The sequence below is a fragment of the Epinephelus fuscoguttatus genome, linkage group LG14 (assembly GCF_011397635.1).
Source record: "Epinephelus fuscoguttatus linkage group LG14, E.fuscoguttatus.final_Chr_v1".
NCBI classification, from domain to species: domain Eukaryota; kingdom Metazoa; phylum Chordata; class Actinopteri; order Perciformes; family Serranidae; genus Epinephelus; species Epinephelus fuscoguttatus.
In genome coordinates, this window is record NC_064765.1 from 23593416 (window position 1) to 23608703 (window position 15288).

Consider the following 15288-nt stretch of genomic DNA (forward strand, 5'->3'; position numbering starts at 1 on the left):
TCTCAGACAGGTCGCTAAGCAGATAGCACTGCATGTATTTGTCTCTCTGGGGGTCAGATCTTTTCACCGCGGCCATCGACACCAGCAACATGCCTGGGGGCGGAGTGAGACTGTTGGACAGTCATAAGACAAATGCTGCCTCCTTCTCTAATTAGATTTGTCATGGGTTGCAAGATGAGCTGTAATCAGCTGTGGCGCTCAGCCCATGTCTCCACACAGACATGATGTTTCCGTGGTGATCCGACAGGAAAGAGGACATCTCTGTCTTTTCAAAACATCCATTCAGTAACCTTTTTAAAAGTTTCGCTGGTAAATATTCACTTTAGAGAGGTTTGCCTATCTCAGCTGTGGTGGAAGGGAGAATGAATGGGCAGACTACTGGTCTTTCTCTCCCCTCCACTGTGTGTTTTGGATGGCAGTCCTGTGAGTGGTGATGGTGCTCGGGGACCACTCATGAGAGAGACAGGCGTGCATCTTTGTGGGTTGAATGAGAGGAGGGAGCCAACTCTCTCTGGGTTGTTTAAGATCTTATGGGAGAAGAGAAATGTGTTGTTTCCAGACAGTCAAAGGGAAAGTGATGATGCAGCATGGATGAGAAGGGGAGATGAATGGGATCTGTTACATAACCTGTTTTCCAAGGTTTCAGGCTGAGTTTGAACTGTGAGCTTCCCATACCTTTTACTGCCAGATCAAAGCATGTCTGTGAGCCTGCAAATTACCAGGATGCACATTTTACGTGCTGTCATCTGAAAAGGTTGAACTGCAGCACTGTAAATTGAACTCAAAGTGCTTCACACTGTGCTGTGGTCCTGTGAGATGAAATAATTAGTCCACACTCAATTAATTCAAATCAATATAAAAGGGAGTGCATTCTCTCAAATAATCCAGCAATCAGTGCTGTAGGTTCTTAAAGAAAAACATCTGGTTTTTGAAGTTTTATGATATGGTAGTAGCCTGCCAATTCAGATTTAAATGGAAGGTAACGATTAACGCAGCTGCATTCATGTTAATTCCAATAGTCTTGTTCAAAGGGATCACAGAGAAAGACGCACAGTAACATGATGTAACTTGGCAGGGAAAGTGCGTGTGGGCACATGGACCGAGCGGTGCCGTGAGTGAAGCAACAATACAGCCGACAAGGGGGAGTTTCTTCTTGCAAAGCGCATGCAATCCCTACAAAAATTCCCGGTGACTTCAGATCCAAGGAGGTGGTGATATTCATGGGAGCACGATTCAAACTCTCTCACTTGGAGTACAGCTTCAGCAGCCCTGGAGCCAGCGCGCTGCTCTCTTTGCGCCTCTTTTTCTTGTTTAACTTAAACTGAAACAGATGGAATAATGTTTGCTTGAAATAACAGTTTTTCATCGCGGGAAGGAGAGAAGCTTAAAGTTTTCTCACTTTTGGACTGTAGTTAGGTGCTGATTTGACAACCTGAAGACGTTTTGCGCAAAGTCTTACCTGGGCATTATGAAGAGGTATCCAGGCTTCTTTCATTCATGGGAGAGGATGCCGACTTGCTGAACTCGTGTAACGCAACCGCGGACTTTTATTTCATTTGCTCGTTTTTTAGTGGCTCTCCATAAAACTAACACGGTCTCCACTTTTACGCGGTACTTTCAAAACTTTGCATGCCCAAAATGGACCGTGCAGGATTTGCTGTTTTGATGGTTTTGACTGTTGCACTTGTGCGTATTGGTGACAGTCACAAGGACACAACAGGTGGGAGGAAAGAGGGTGCAGCAGTAGTCCAGCAGCAGTCCCGGGTGAGGAGTCAAGGTCACTCGCCAAGGGGACCAGAGGACGGTGCATCCTCCAGACCATCCGATGACACTTTCCCTGGGAACAGCCAGTCTAGGACTCTAGTCCGCCTGCCCAGGGGCGCGCCATCCCAAGGGGATGGCAGGCACATATCCAAAGCAGGACCGGCTCATGCTGCAGGCGCCTCCCGGGAAGACGTCTCTGCGCCGCGGGATGGTGCGCTGCGCACCGCCAGACTCCCGGCCAGCCAGCAGCAGCAGCAGCAGCAGCACAGAACCAGAGTGAACCGCAGGCAGAGCAAGTCCAGCTCTGCCAGCACAAGGAGACTTGTTGGGTAAGAATGGCAGCCAAGGGCTCTACAGTCTACTGTAAAAATGTTTTGCTTTGCTTTATCAAGCTGTTCAAGCCATTCAGATTCACTGTTAGAGCAGAACTTTCCAAGGAATTTGTGTGACCTATTTTACTGTACATGAGTCCATGTGGTTTACAGTAAAGTGGCGGTGGCCCACTTAAGCAGAATCTCTCTTCCTGTAAGGCAAACCAAGTAATGATGTAACATAACTACCCACAGAAAATGGTCATAAAGTGTTGCCCAATTTCAGTTCAGACCTGTGTGGATATAAAGCATGAAACTGTCATTCAGTAGGTGAAAGAGCTGTGTGTGAATTACTGTAATATATGTAGCCTACTTTGTCATCAGGGTCATGGCAGGACATGGATTAATAGCTGAGGCTAAACACTGTGCTGATTACTGGGTTGATAGTGAAGCTTATAATGAACAGCAAATGTATATGAATGGGTGAGTTGTGTTTGAACTGTTCTGAGTCTAATGCAACACTGCATTATCACCATTTCCTCCCATTACTTCACATTACAGTATATTTAAATCGTAGTAGGAGAGTGACTGCAGACTACTTCAATGTGTGTGCCCCAGTTTTGTGCTCTCGCCTGTGGCCATGTATTGTAGTGGTTCAGCCGGAGCCTTGGCTGGTGAACATTTGCAAATTTGCTTAGTGATCAGAAACACCTGTTTCTCCGATGGCCCTCTCTCAACACTGCAAATCCCTATTTTTTTTGTCTCTGTTAGACTCCAAACAGGACGATGGGTTGTTTCCATATTAGAGCCCTTTTCTTCTTGTTAAATGAACCCTCGTGCATCCAGTCCTGTTTGTTCCATAGGGACAAAGCATGATACACACTGGAGGGGAGAGTGTTTACATAATAATCAGAGGGGGATTTGGATGGCTCACCTTGGGTCGCAGACACCGAAATATAAATGAAATATCTCTTTTGTGTGTCATAAAAGGGACTCATGCCTTTAGGAAATGGATTATTTATATGGCCGATTTATGGAGAGCACTTTACAAGCAATAGGAGAGTTCAGCCAGTTGGTTCGCCATCTGTAGGCATACATATAAGTGCACTCACCTGCCTTCAGCCTAAATCATGATAACACCCAAGAGAAATGATGGACACTGGACAGTTTTGTCTGGTGCTTGTATCTGCATTTATCGACTGCCCACAGAATAAATGTGCGCACCATCAGTATGCCCTGAGCCATTCCACCTTAAAAACAACATTTCTCATCGTATCTGTCAGCCACACAGTTGCACTCATGCATGGTTGAATTGAGGTGCTGTCTATTTAAAGCAGTGCATTAAGAAAATAGCTGTAGTATTTGATCCAACATGCTTTATTGCCTTGCGTGACATTGCCAAAAACACATATTACAGTGCTGAATGAATGGAGTTCTTTGACTTTAAAGAAGCATAAAGGTGGCGTGACATAACTCTGCAGGAACATTACCTTGTAGGAGTCTGCATGGCAGCTTTTACACTTTGATTCATTAGCTCAAGATGAATCATCCGCTGCTTGTTAGAGAAAGTGTTTTCATGACACATTTCCTCTTGGAATTCCCACTTAACTTACTCATTTACTGTACCCAGAGGCACTGGCAGTGCTGGGTTCACTTAACTGTAGTATTTACATTCATGTTGACTCAGTATGACTCCCCTTCTGTTTTCAGTGCACCTGTCAGACGTTTGACTGGTCCACATAGCTCAGTGGTGAAATAATACTCCGCAGAGTCATGTTCAGGTTTTAAATAAAAATATAACTAGGTGTGAACATGGTGTTATCTATGTTTTAACCTGGGGCAGGATCCTAATTATGTTGTATAAAGTTCTCTTATTACATACATATATCCCTTGATGGAATTTGAATGTGATGACTGATGTCTTTGGTCACGGGCCTGGCCTGATGTGTTTGATTTATGACAAAGCTAAGCCTGCCAGAGGGCCCAAACAACTGCATGTTATCCCTGTGACGCCTCAGTAACACTTGCAGAATCTAATGAGTGCAATCCGACTGAGGTCAATGAGTCAATTCCCGTTATCTTTTCGAATCACCATGAGTCAGACATCCACTTACTGTAATATCTTGTGAAAAGATGATGGGTCACAGATCCATGCCAGCGCGTTGACTGTTGCCCTGAAGTTGCTCTTGCGGTCTGGTGCCTTTTCATCTATCTCACTGCAAAAATTGGCCCGCGCTGCAAGTGCGGATTAAAGAGTGCAAAGAATCCAGTTATAGCTGTTTAAAACTTGTCATCTCTCATTTGCTCAGTGATTTATAGAAGATGCAGGGTGCTTTTCATGTCCCGTGTGTCTCGCATAATCCCTTCAAGGCTCAGATAACTCTGTATTTGTTTTCACTCTGGACTCTCGCATAACAGAAAGAGGGACTTGTGGCTCCACATTCAGATAGAGTTTCGTGACTTGCCCTGAAATTTTTATCAAATGAAATGCAATTATAGCATAATCTCTAAAGTGTTCGTATCAATGGGCCAGCCACATCAGAATGATCTGTGAGTATAACAGCCTTTGCAATCGGATCAGTTTGTCATGCAAAGGTTTGAGGCCTTCCACACTCGCTGTTATTGCTTTATGGATTATGAAAAGGCCCTCTATATTAAGGAAAGCTTGAAACAGTACTGTCAGTGTCTTATCTCACTGTGGTTTTTGAATGTCTTCCTTTCTTCAGGCCTAATGTCTGTGGAGGTCAGCAATGTTGCTCAGGCTGGGCTTTGGCACCGGGAACCAATCGCTGCATAAAACGTAAGTAAAATCTAAATGTATGCATTCTGCCTGAATACTCTTTTATTCAGCTAGAAGGAAAACTGTATTCTTTGCAAACTGAGGTCATCTTATGTGAAGTCTTGAAGTGGCACACAAGCACACTGACATGCATTACGTATATTAGAGCTGGTAAACTTCGCAGACAGAGAGGCTTTACAATCTCAAGCACGCAGACTAAAAAATAACACAGTAAATGGCAACTAATGACTGTCCTGTCAAGTGGAATTACCCAATGAAAGTTTTCCTAGGGTGTTATTGCCCCCATGCCTTTTCTCTTCATCTAAGATCCTCATGTAGAAATTACCAGCACTTAGCACTTGGCTCTCTTTTTGACACAAGCCCTTAATTATGGGTGGAACAGCTTCTTCTTTTATTTGACCACAGCAGTATTGGATATCCTAACTGCCAGATAATTAAAAGTGGAACAGAAGACACCGGCTGGGAATGAATAGTCGGCCACTTCTTTTAACGCAAAATTGTTACAACACTGATATGGTTGTCTCTAATTTGTACGCAGACTGTATAGAAAATCTGCTGGTATGACAGAGTCTTATCATTGACATATTCTCAATAAGGGGCCGAATTTGAAACAGAAATGGCTGCAGCTTACACCAGATGTACTCTTTGCATGTCATGTTTCAATTTCACGTTTACGACCACCATTGTTTGCTGCAGACTGAAATAACAGGTTGGAATTGGAGCTTTTTGAGTGAGAGTTATCTTTAAATTTTATGAGTGAAGTAAAACCCACACAGCAGCGGGCTGGCATCTATCTGTCCATGCTTCTTTTTGACCTGTTTACTGTTGTCTCTGTTCCTCTCTGCTAATTATCCCCCTCTCACACACACACATGCACACACAGTTAACACACATTTCAGCCAGTCGATTACACAACAAGCTGATTGGCCCCAGCAGCCTCCTAATTAGATCTCCTTCCCTCTTGCCCAGTGCAAAGCCTCCTTCCATTTTTTCTCAAGTCCCAGCTAAAGGCACACTGACCAAGGTGTAAATTACATCTAACATGGAGCTGCAGTTACCCAAATTAAAAGGGTAAATACTTTTAATCTGCCAGAAAGTAACAGGTCCAGTCTAACGCACATGTGTTAAACAAGGCAGTGTATCTGAGCAGGCCAGGGGTCCGTCCAACCATCTGGACCCTCTTACAGCTTGGCCCTCACCCAGGTCTGACTGGAGGCTATGCTATCATCAGCTGAGTGAAGCCCCACGGCCGGCAAAGTGCCAACACAAAGGCCCCAGACTGGAGCTGGGACTGGAAGCCCCCACGTAGAAGACCTCCGTGGAGGAAAACAGGCTCAGGCTATCTTTATTCCGTCGCCGCCTGAGACCCAGGCGGCTTTATTAGGAGATGGCAGCATGAGAAAACATGTTCACAGCGGGGGAAAAGAAAAGGAGCAAACCTGTCGACTGCGAGCATAAGTAGAAACATATCGCGGCTGAGCTGCGTCTAGGAAATTCTCGCTGAAGGGATCTGAAGTAATGTCTAATATTAAAAATGTCAGCTGCAGGCTTCACCCGCGAGGCTGGATTGGGTGTCTACAGTTATGGCTTCCTAACAATACCTCCTTGTTAAATTGGGTTGAGCTCAGAGCAAATATATGACAGGAATTGGATCACTAATTGTCCAGGGAGTGCGCCTACATGTCTTTAGAAATGTGTTTATAAAATGGTCTAGGTCTGAGTCTCTGTGGGTCTGGTTGGAGATTGTTGTCTGGCTCGCTGAGGCCTCCATCCTGCCCATGTCCTGGCAGGTTTGGAGCTGACTGTCTCTGTTTTCGTCTTCAGGATGGATGGTTAGCAGACTTGTTTGTGTGTTAAAGTAAATTCCATGTGCTGAAAATAGCCAGCGATGTGCCATAGAAAGCTTTGATCCATTAAGAAAAACAGAACAGTGCATTTCCTCTGCTGTGGTTTATTTCTCTTTTGGGTAACTTAACTGCTGTAAATAAAGATACAACTTAATTGTTTTTATGACTGAGGTTTAACCCAACCAGTATTGATTTTATTAATGGTGGCTGAGAACCAAAGGTGTGTGTTGTGTTTGGCGGTAAAGTGAGGCCAGGTGTAAGCTTGGCTGTTTACTTGCAAGTGGGATTGAAGCTCCTGTCGAGATGAATGGAGAATCTTGTTTTTGGGTCAGCACTTAAACTTATTCCCCTTTGTGCTGTGATTCACATCTGCTAATCAAAAAGTATTGTAGCTGAGATGAAGAACAGAGGGAGGCCATGTTGTAGCCTCTCCCAGTTGCGGCCCACCAGTAATCTTGTCTTAGTTATAATACAAGACTGTCAGCTGCATTACTTTAGCTGTTAACACTGTCCTGACACGAAAACTGATGAAATGTTTGTGCTGAATGCTGTGGATAATCATTTAAATGTCTAAACTGTCTTCAACTCTCATGAAAATCTTCTAATGGTTTTCATGGAATCTTTGACCACTTTAAAAGGCTTCAACAAGACATCAGCAACATCATTCATAAAGTACGCCAGTAGTGGTAAGCCGTGGGAATCTTGCACACCTGACAGTAATCTCCAAAAAGACAAAACAGCAAGTTGTGTCAGTAAAATTTGTATTGTATATCAGTTTGTATTGTGAAATAGTTACAGAAATCTGTTTACAAAATAGTAAGCTCCTTAGCTCTGGAATTACCATTAAAAATTTGAATTGCTGGCAAGTTTTAGGGTAAATACAGCAACCCTCAATTAAATGTCTTGTACATAAGTGTAGAATTACTGTTTTGAAGTTTTGGTTTACAACATTTCTTGGGAAAAAAAAAAAATTAAAGTAAGACCTTTTAAGAGCAGTGTTACTGGAGAATAGATTTGAATTTTATCTGTTCTCCTTTGTATCTGCTTTCAGAGGCTTCGCTCTTATCTTTGCACCTCTGAATGTGGTTTTCACTCAAACTGAGCTGTAAATGGATTCTTGGATTGGCTACCAGGAGGTACACAGGCTGTCTGAGCTAAAGGAGCTCTTTGGCAAGTCAGAGCTGTTGTGTAGATACCTACTAGTTTTACAGCAGTCTGCAGGCATGCAGCAGCTCTGTGAGGCTGTACTTACTGTAGACACTGCGGCGCTTTGAGCTAAATGTCAGTGTCTGCATGCTAATCACCTTACAGTGGCAATGGTAACATGCTGATGTGTGGCAGATCGAATGTTTACCATGTTCCCCATCTTAGTTTAGAGCGTGCCAAACCATCGTTTCAACTGCTTATAATTCCGAAGCCTCAGTACTCGAAAAATGTCCCATTGGACAAATAGCCCTTCTGTCCAATTTGGTCCAGAATTATGAGCCGTTGGAGCAATGTGCAGTCTCCGTTTAGGTAGTTAGCATGCTAACATTTGCTAATCAGCATTAGAGTACAGCTGAGACTGCAGGAGTGACATTTGGTCATAAAAACACTACTGGACAATTTTAAATTCATCCTGAGGACATAAAGGTTTGTATCAAACATCACGGAAATCCATCCAATAGTTATGTCATCGAAAACCGCAGGCTGCTAGCATGGCTAAAAAAGAATGCTTTGTGTTGGCGTAGCTCATACTGGCAGGGTCACTATGCATCAGAGTTATGTTGTGTTGCTCTGGCTTCTCCAGTTGACGTGGCTGTTTTAGTAATTGGATTAATGGCACGGTCTACCACACACAGAGTGAATGCACGGGACAATGTAGAATACTTCAGACGGGGGACTTCAGACTCCCTGCAGCACAGACAGGAACTGGCTTTACATTCAACCTGAGCTCATAGTGCTCCCCAAAGTGCTTTTAGATTCTGCGGCGGAATTCATTTCACCACACTATACATCACAATGTTTTGGCGAAAGCACGCGATATACACATGGCAACTCGCTGCGAGTGTAGCCAACAGTGAGAGCACGACCCTCTAAAAGAAGCACACAGATGGCCTTTGATTTAAACCCCTCGCTGTCTTAGAGAGTACAGATGAAAGGTGCATCATTCACGTGGAGGAATAAAGTTGTTTTCAGTCTCTTAAGCAGTTGGTGATTGACAGAGTGAAACGCGGTAGAGAGGAGTTTCTTTTTGATTGCTCTCCAGCTTTCTTTGGCCTGCTGTGCCGCTCAGGGCCCCATCCCAACCCTAAAATAACTCCTCATGCAGAAAGTCTCTCTCTCTTTTGCTTACCTCTGCCATCACAAGGTAAGCTATTCCTCTTTTTCCAAACAAAAACTTTAGCGTATTTGCCCGATTCCATCATGTCGCCAGTTAAGTTTGAGTAGGATCGAGTTGTGTAAATCATTTTAAGGTATTGACATAGCTGTCACCATGACATTTTCATGGATATCAAAATGATCACGAAGCATAAAATCCACCTTTGTGTGTTATTTGTTGAATCATCAATCATAGATCTAAACCCATTCTTGTGTGTGAAGTGTGAAATGCATTTAGAGCCCTTCTTTTGTTACAACATGTGCAAAGCAGCTGGCAACTTATCAAGGACATACACGTGTGAACGTTTTCTCACCTCCAAAACAGTACCCAAAAAATGTAGGTTCACCATCTTCACCTAATAGATACAAGCCGTCTCAGTTTGCTTTGTGTAAACCTGACCTGACACACGACAGAAGATCCCCATATATTGGATCAGATCTTACAGTAAGATTTGTCCTCTGCATTGAAACAAAAACTCATGCTAAACTTTAGGAAGGTGACTCAAAGGCACTTGTGCGTGCATTGCATTGTAGAAAGTTGTTCTTTTTAAACCAGTCACATGTTTGTGTTTTTAATGGTAGTGTAGAGATTTATTGTGCGTAACAAATGAATGAATGAACAGTGCTGTTTAGGTTTTATAGCATGTACACTTCATGGGATAGTATCTGACATGCAGCTAGAGGTAATGAGCCAGAGTCAGGCACATGATGCAGTGTGTACCACGACCCACTGAGTCACCAGGACACCCATGGCACTGCTTAACGCATTAGATTTTCAGCAGAGTTACTGTAGATACGATGAGTCAATATCCTGTGGAAAGGGTGCAGTTTTTAAATGGACAACATTTTCATCTATAACAGTTTATATGATGAATTTTATGATGAACAAGAGTAATATCTCACTAATTAAATCATACATTTCCCCCCTATTCGGCAGCATTGAGGCATTCAAATTACAAAACCATTATTTCCCCAAAGGTTGCAAAAAAAAAAGAGACCTAATAGCGATGAGAACCAACCCTGCTGAGCAGCGTCCTCTGTTTTACAAGAACAGGAGGAGGTTTTTAAAATGCTGGTGTTTCTGGTGACTTCACTAAGCCGGGGTTGAAATTACTGCCGCACAGACAGCCGCAGAGCCCTCCTCAGCTTTATATGTCGTGAGTGGATTTGTGGGGGTTGCACAGTTCACAGTTCAGGGATATAACACTCCCTTGGCAGCCCTGCAGAGAGTTATGGCCCATTAGACAGATCCTGTAATCAATACACACCCCATCGGCCCAAAACCCATCATTAACATAGAGGCTGGACAGCTCTCAGTTTCCCTTCCCAAACCAGGAGTGCTCCTTTCTTCACTCCAGCTGGTGTGTCTGTTTGTAGGTTGCAATTGGGTCCTGTTTTGGCCTCCCGCGCCACATGTTTTTCTAATTGCTACCATAGACGAAAGTGTGGTGGAAATGATGTACTACTCAGCGTCTGGACCTAGGCTCCTTCCTGTTGAACTTCTTTTTGTTTATTTATATGTCTTTGTTCATGAGCTGTTATGATACAGATATAATGAAGACAGAAATAGAACACAGTTGGCCACATAAGGCTGAAAATTGTTCTTCAATAACACATGCTTGTTTCTCATTTTTTATGCTGTCTTGATACAAAAAGGTAGATGTACTTGCAGAAGTGTGGACACGAGTCACATGACTTGAACTCGTGTTGGACTCAAGACACAAATTTCATGACTTTGAATTGACTTGACAAAATCAGTAGACTTGCAACTTGATTTGGACTTAAACACAAATGGTTCGTGACTTGACTTGGATGTGAGCCTTTTGACTTAAAAATATTTGATAGTTTAAAACGTATGTTTCTTAAAAAGTGTGCCACAAATTAATTAATTAATCTGCCCTCATTTCCTGTATCAACTAACATTATTCATTCCCAGCAAGTCGACTCTTAATTTCCCAGATAGACTTTATTCGAAACCAGTCTGACAACATCTGGTCAAGTTGCAGGAGAGAACCATGAAGAACTAACATTACATTACTGAGCATCAGTTGGAAAGAATGATAACAAAGCAAATTCATTTGCTTACAAAAAATAGGAAGCGGTCAACAAAAAAATCAGTTGCGGTGTGCAAAATATACGGGTTGAAAATTACAGACGGGGATGCAAAAACTTCCAACAAGCTTGTTTTAACAAATAAGTACAATTTTTTAAAAGCATTCATGATTATTAATCTGATGTTAAGATCTCATTACATTTGATGAAGAGCACATTATGACTTGTTTCGCACTCAAAACTCAAAATGTAGGACTTGGGACTGAACTACAAAGACTTGAGACCCATTTGCGAAACAGTGACTTGGCCCCACCTCTGTGTACTCGTGCAGATCTCTTAGCAGTAAGTTTTAAAAGCAAGACTAAGCTTGATTGACACTTACAAAGCAACATTACCAAGCAGCACCCCTCTCCTTCAGTCACACACACGCTCACTGAGGCCACAGTGTTGTTAGGGCAGCCCATAGCCAATCATATATCATGGCACCCTCCTGCTTAAAGACCATATGGAAGTTGTTGGGATGTGATCCCTCAGGAGGATGGGGTTTGTGGCTTTTTGGTGAACACCACGTCTCACAGAGTCAGCTTTACAAGTTGCGGGCGCACGCCCCCAGATTCAGATATCCTCCACAGAGCGCCCCAGCATGTGGCTCATTAGAAGCTGAATGTGGGGAGGCACGATATAGCGTGGCTAAAAGTAATGTACACAGTGTCATGGGTCAGCTGTAGGTTAACAAAATCCCCCCACAGAGCTGAGGTGGGTTAGGAGAATAAAAGCTCCAACTACTGTATTGGAACTGAAAAGCCCACACTGATTGAAAAATGTGCATCTATGACAGAGGCACCTTAATCTGGTGAAATATTACTCTTGTTAGATTTACCACAAGGAAAAAATAAAGGATCAGTCAAACAGTGTCAGGCTCGCTCCCTTCTGGTTCTGATTAGAACAATAGAGAAGTTTGATTCTCAGCTTTAGAGTTACAGCAACAGCAGTTTGGTTGTACACAGCAAAGCTAGCGTTTGGCAAGCCTGAAATGATAGAACTCGCACTGGCAACCATGTGGAAATCACATGTTGTAAAGAGATTAACACTCACTTGAAATGATTAGCATTGAGAGGCAATTGTATTAACTGCTCAATAGACCAATTCTTACTTCTTCAGTGGGTAGAGCGAGTCTGGATGAAAGGTGAATTTTTAAGCTTGTCTCTCCCTGCTGCCTCCCACAATCTTAAACACTTGACCTATTTCATGAGATCTGTCAGGTTCTGTGGTGACTCCCCAAAAGCGGCTCCAGCTGTCAACGCAGGAGGTTTACCAGACTACATATACATCACAAGAGTTTTACAGTTGTCTACGTTCAATTTTGTACAAAGTTGTAGATATTATTAAGATTATTTCCACTCCAATCTGTAATGATTTGTTCATAAAAGTCCGAACTGGCCTGAGCAGCACCGGTAGCTGTGTTGGCTGAAGTGCCAATAGCGTTACAACAGGAGGGAAACACAATGTGTCAGGGCAACAGACTTAAGTTTATAAGGTGCAAACTGATGCATTCAGCTCACCAAAAATATGAGGATGTTTGAGGTAAGTTGTTGCCACCATCATTTCTAAAGTGATTTTGTCTTTCATTCTTATTTCCCAACTTCCTGTCTCTCAGTTACAGCGTTGAAAGGGCCTTTAGTCAAGCCTTTTGTCATGTTTTACTACATTCTAATCTCCGGAGCAGCTCCCAGACTCTAAATCTCATAATGGCGCATAATGCGCTCAGCCTGTAGAGAGTCCTTCCCAAGATTATTGCGATTATGCTTTCATTATCAATATTATTTTCAGAAATGTCAAGTTACTTCTGGTAGCACTGTTGACCTGCGAAAAGTGAGGAGATTTCTCTACATGTTTGAGTTATGTCAGATATTGGTTTCAAATTGCCCCTTGCTGAATGAAAGGACTGTAAAGATTTGATGGGTTGTGTTACTGTGAGTCGGGGAGAGGGGAAGGTGAATCTCTGGTGGATTGTAATGGACTGGAAACGAGCTCTAAGTTGGAAATGAGAGTCCAGACGAGGGGGGAAGAAAATGGCAAATTTCCCCAGTTATACACGTGCACATGCGAACCTAAGCTCATAACAGGTAACTATAACCCACTAGAGAAATTATAACCAATACTTACCTCAATATGGGCCCCAGGGTAACTTTAACATACTACATACCGAATTACTCTTCAATCGCCTCAAGTCAAACCAAGAACTGACAAAAGACATAACTTAGTTTTACAGTTTATATTGTTAAAGAAGTGATCATTTAACCTCTAATTGAATGCTGTTTGTAGAAGGACGGCAAACCAAATGTTGGCATTGTGCATTTTTGCGAAGTGCAAATATGTAACATTTGTACGTGATTATGTAGGGGATATGTCAAAACTTTACGTTTTAACAACGCTGTGGTTAACATGTGTATGGTAAGGAAAAGATCATTTTTTTGGCTTAAAGGTCCAGTGTATTGAAATTAAGGGGATACATTGGCAAAGATAAAATATGATATAATGAGTATGTTTTCTTTAATTTATAATCATGTGAAAATAAGAATTCTTCTTCTTCTACGTCACGTCACGTCACGTCACGTCACGTCACGTCACGTCACACAAATTTATGTCAGTGCCAGTCTTCAATGCTATGACTTGCCAGGCAATATCTTTTTGGCCATGGTCTCTATAATGTGGCCATGGTCTCTTAGCTTGAGGTATTTCTTGACCTCAACAATGAGCCTCACCTCATCTTTTCTTTGACACACATGAGACTCAGCAACAGAGTTGTCTTTGCATCCACGGTAAGGAGAGGAGTCTAGCTGCCATAGGAGCAGAGAAAAAGAGCTGCTACGGGAGGCTGGCATGTACAAGCAGAGAGTGAGTGGGGGAAAAATGCATTTAATTTTGGGGCTGGTGGTGCTGGAAATAGGACAGTGGCGTGCAGGAGTGGCGACACGCGTGTAGCCGGCGTCAGTATGGGGTTGTACATTAAAAATAATTAATAATAATTTTTTGACATGTGCCGTTCACTGCTGCTGTGTTTTGACCTTTAGAATTTATGTCAATAGAGGGAGCGGTTCCTCATCCACTCCACAATGTTGCACCGCCATGTTTCTACAGCAGCCCCAAACAGACAAACCAAACACTGCCTCTAGATAGGGCCATTTGTGTTTACACATCTTGTTTCGGCCACCGTAGCCCCACACTTATTTTTGAACGTGAAATTACTTTATTCAGTGTTTTTACTTGTTTAAGTCACTAGGTCTGGTTGGTTTGAGAGGAAGAAGGTAAAAACCTCTTGATCAATGAGGTTTCAGCTGGTTGTAGACTGCAATCTACACCGCTAGATGACTCCTAAACCTTACACACTGTTAATTTAAAATACATGGTTTTGGTGCCACAATTGCTGCTGAAAACACAGGGATGTCTTGGTAAAAACAACAGGTGTTGTTGTTTGATATAACATATCAATAACATTTGATATATACACTGATATCATAGGTATTCGAAGTACAAGTTTAATGTATTCACAGTTTGTGGAAATGTACAATGCCAGCATTTTCCTCTGATGACTGGGCTGAGGATAGATACTTGGATTATTGATGGTAGTCAGACATTTCTTAAGAACCCCTTAAACTCTCCCAGCGTAGCTTAAGTTTGACAGAACTGGAAGAAGAAAAGATACACAGACCTCAATCTGACTTAAATGTGACACTGAGGATATTTTAGCTAAGCCCAAAGAAAGAGCTGTTTCCATATTAATAATGTGTTTTATTACTGATTGGACTGGATCAGCATGTTTGTTTGGACGGTTCAAAGCTGCCAACTGCAGTCTAATAGCCTCCTCTTTTCAGATGACTGGATTTGGACACAATCTCCCAAAACTTGGCCAGTACATCTTACTCATAATTAAGGCTGAAGTGGCAATGCCAGGAATGTTTGCCATTTCTCCTCTTTTATTTCCGATGAATTCCCATTTTATTATTACTCTCGCAAAGTAATAATTGCTGCACATATTTCTGAAATGGATGGAATGTGAGGCAATTAGTTTTAATGATGTGCAAGACAAATCTGCATGACAGCAATTACTGCGACAATGTGTTTAACAGCCCAGAGGCAGGGCCCAGGGACA

The 15288-nt window shown here is 42.6% G+C and overlaps 1 protein-coding gene across 1 annotated transcript in view; it reads left to right on the plus strand.

The window, feature by feature from the left end:
* Positions 1 to 1188: 1188 nt before the first annotated feature.
* LOC125900578 (latent-transforming growth factor beta-binding protein 2-like) overlaps positions 1189 to 15288 on the plus strand; it is a 103194-nt gene continuing 89094 nt past the window's right edge. The window contains exons 1-2 of the mRNA XM_049595666.1: positions 1189 to 2093; positions 4802 to 4875. Coding sequence (XP_049451623.1) covers positions 1630 to 2093; positions 4802 to 4875 — 538 coding nt within the window. The 5' untranslated portion in view covers positions 1189 to 1629. The remainder of the gene's footprint in view (positions 2094 to 4801; positions 4876 to 15288) is intronic.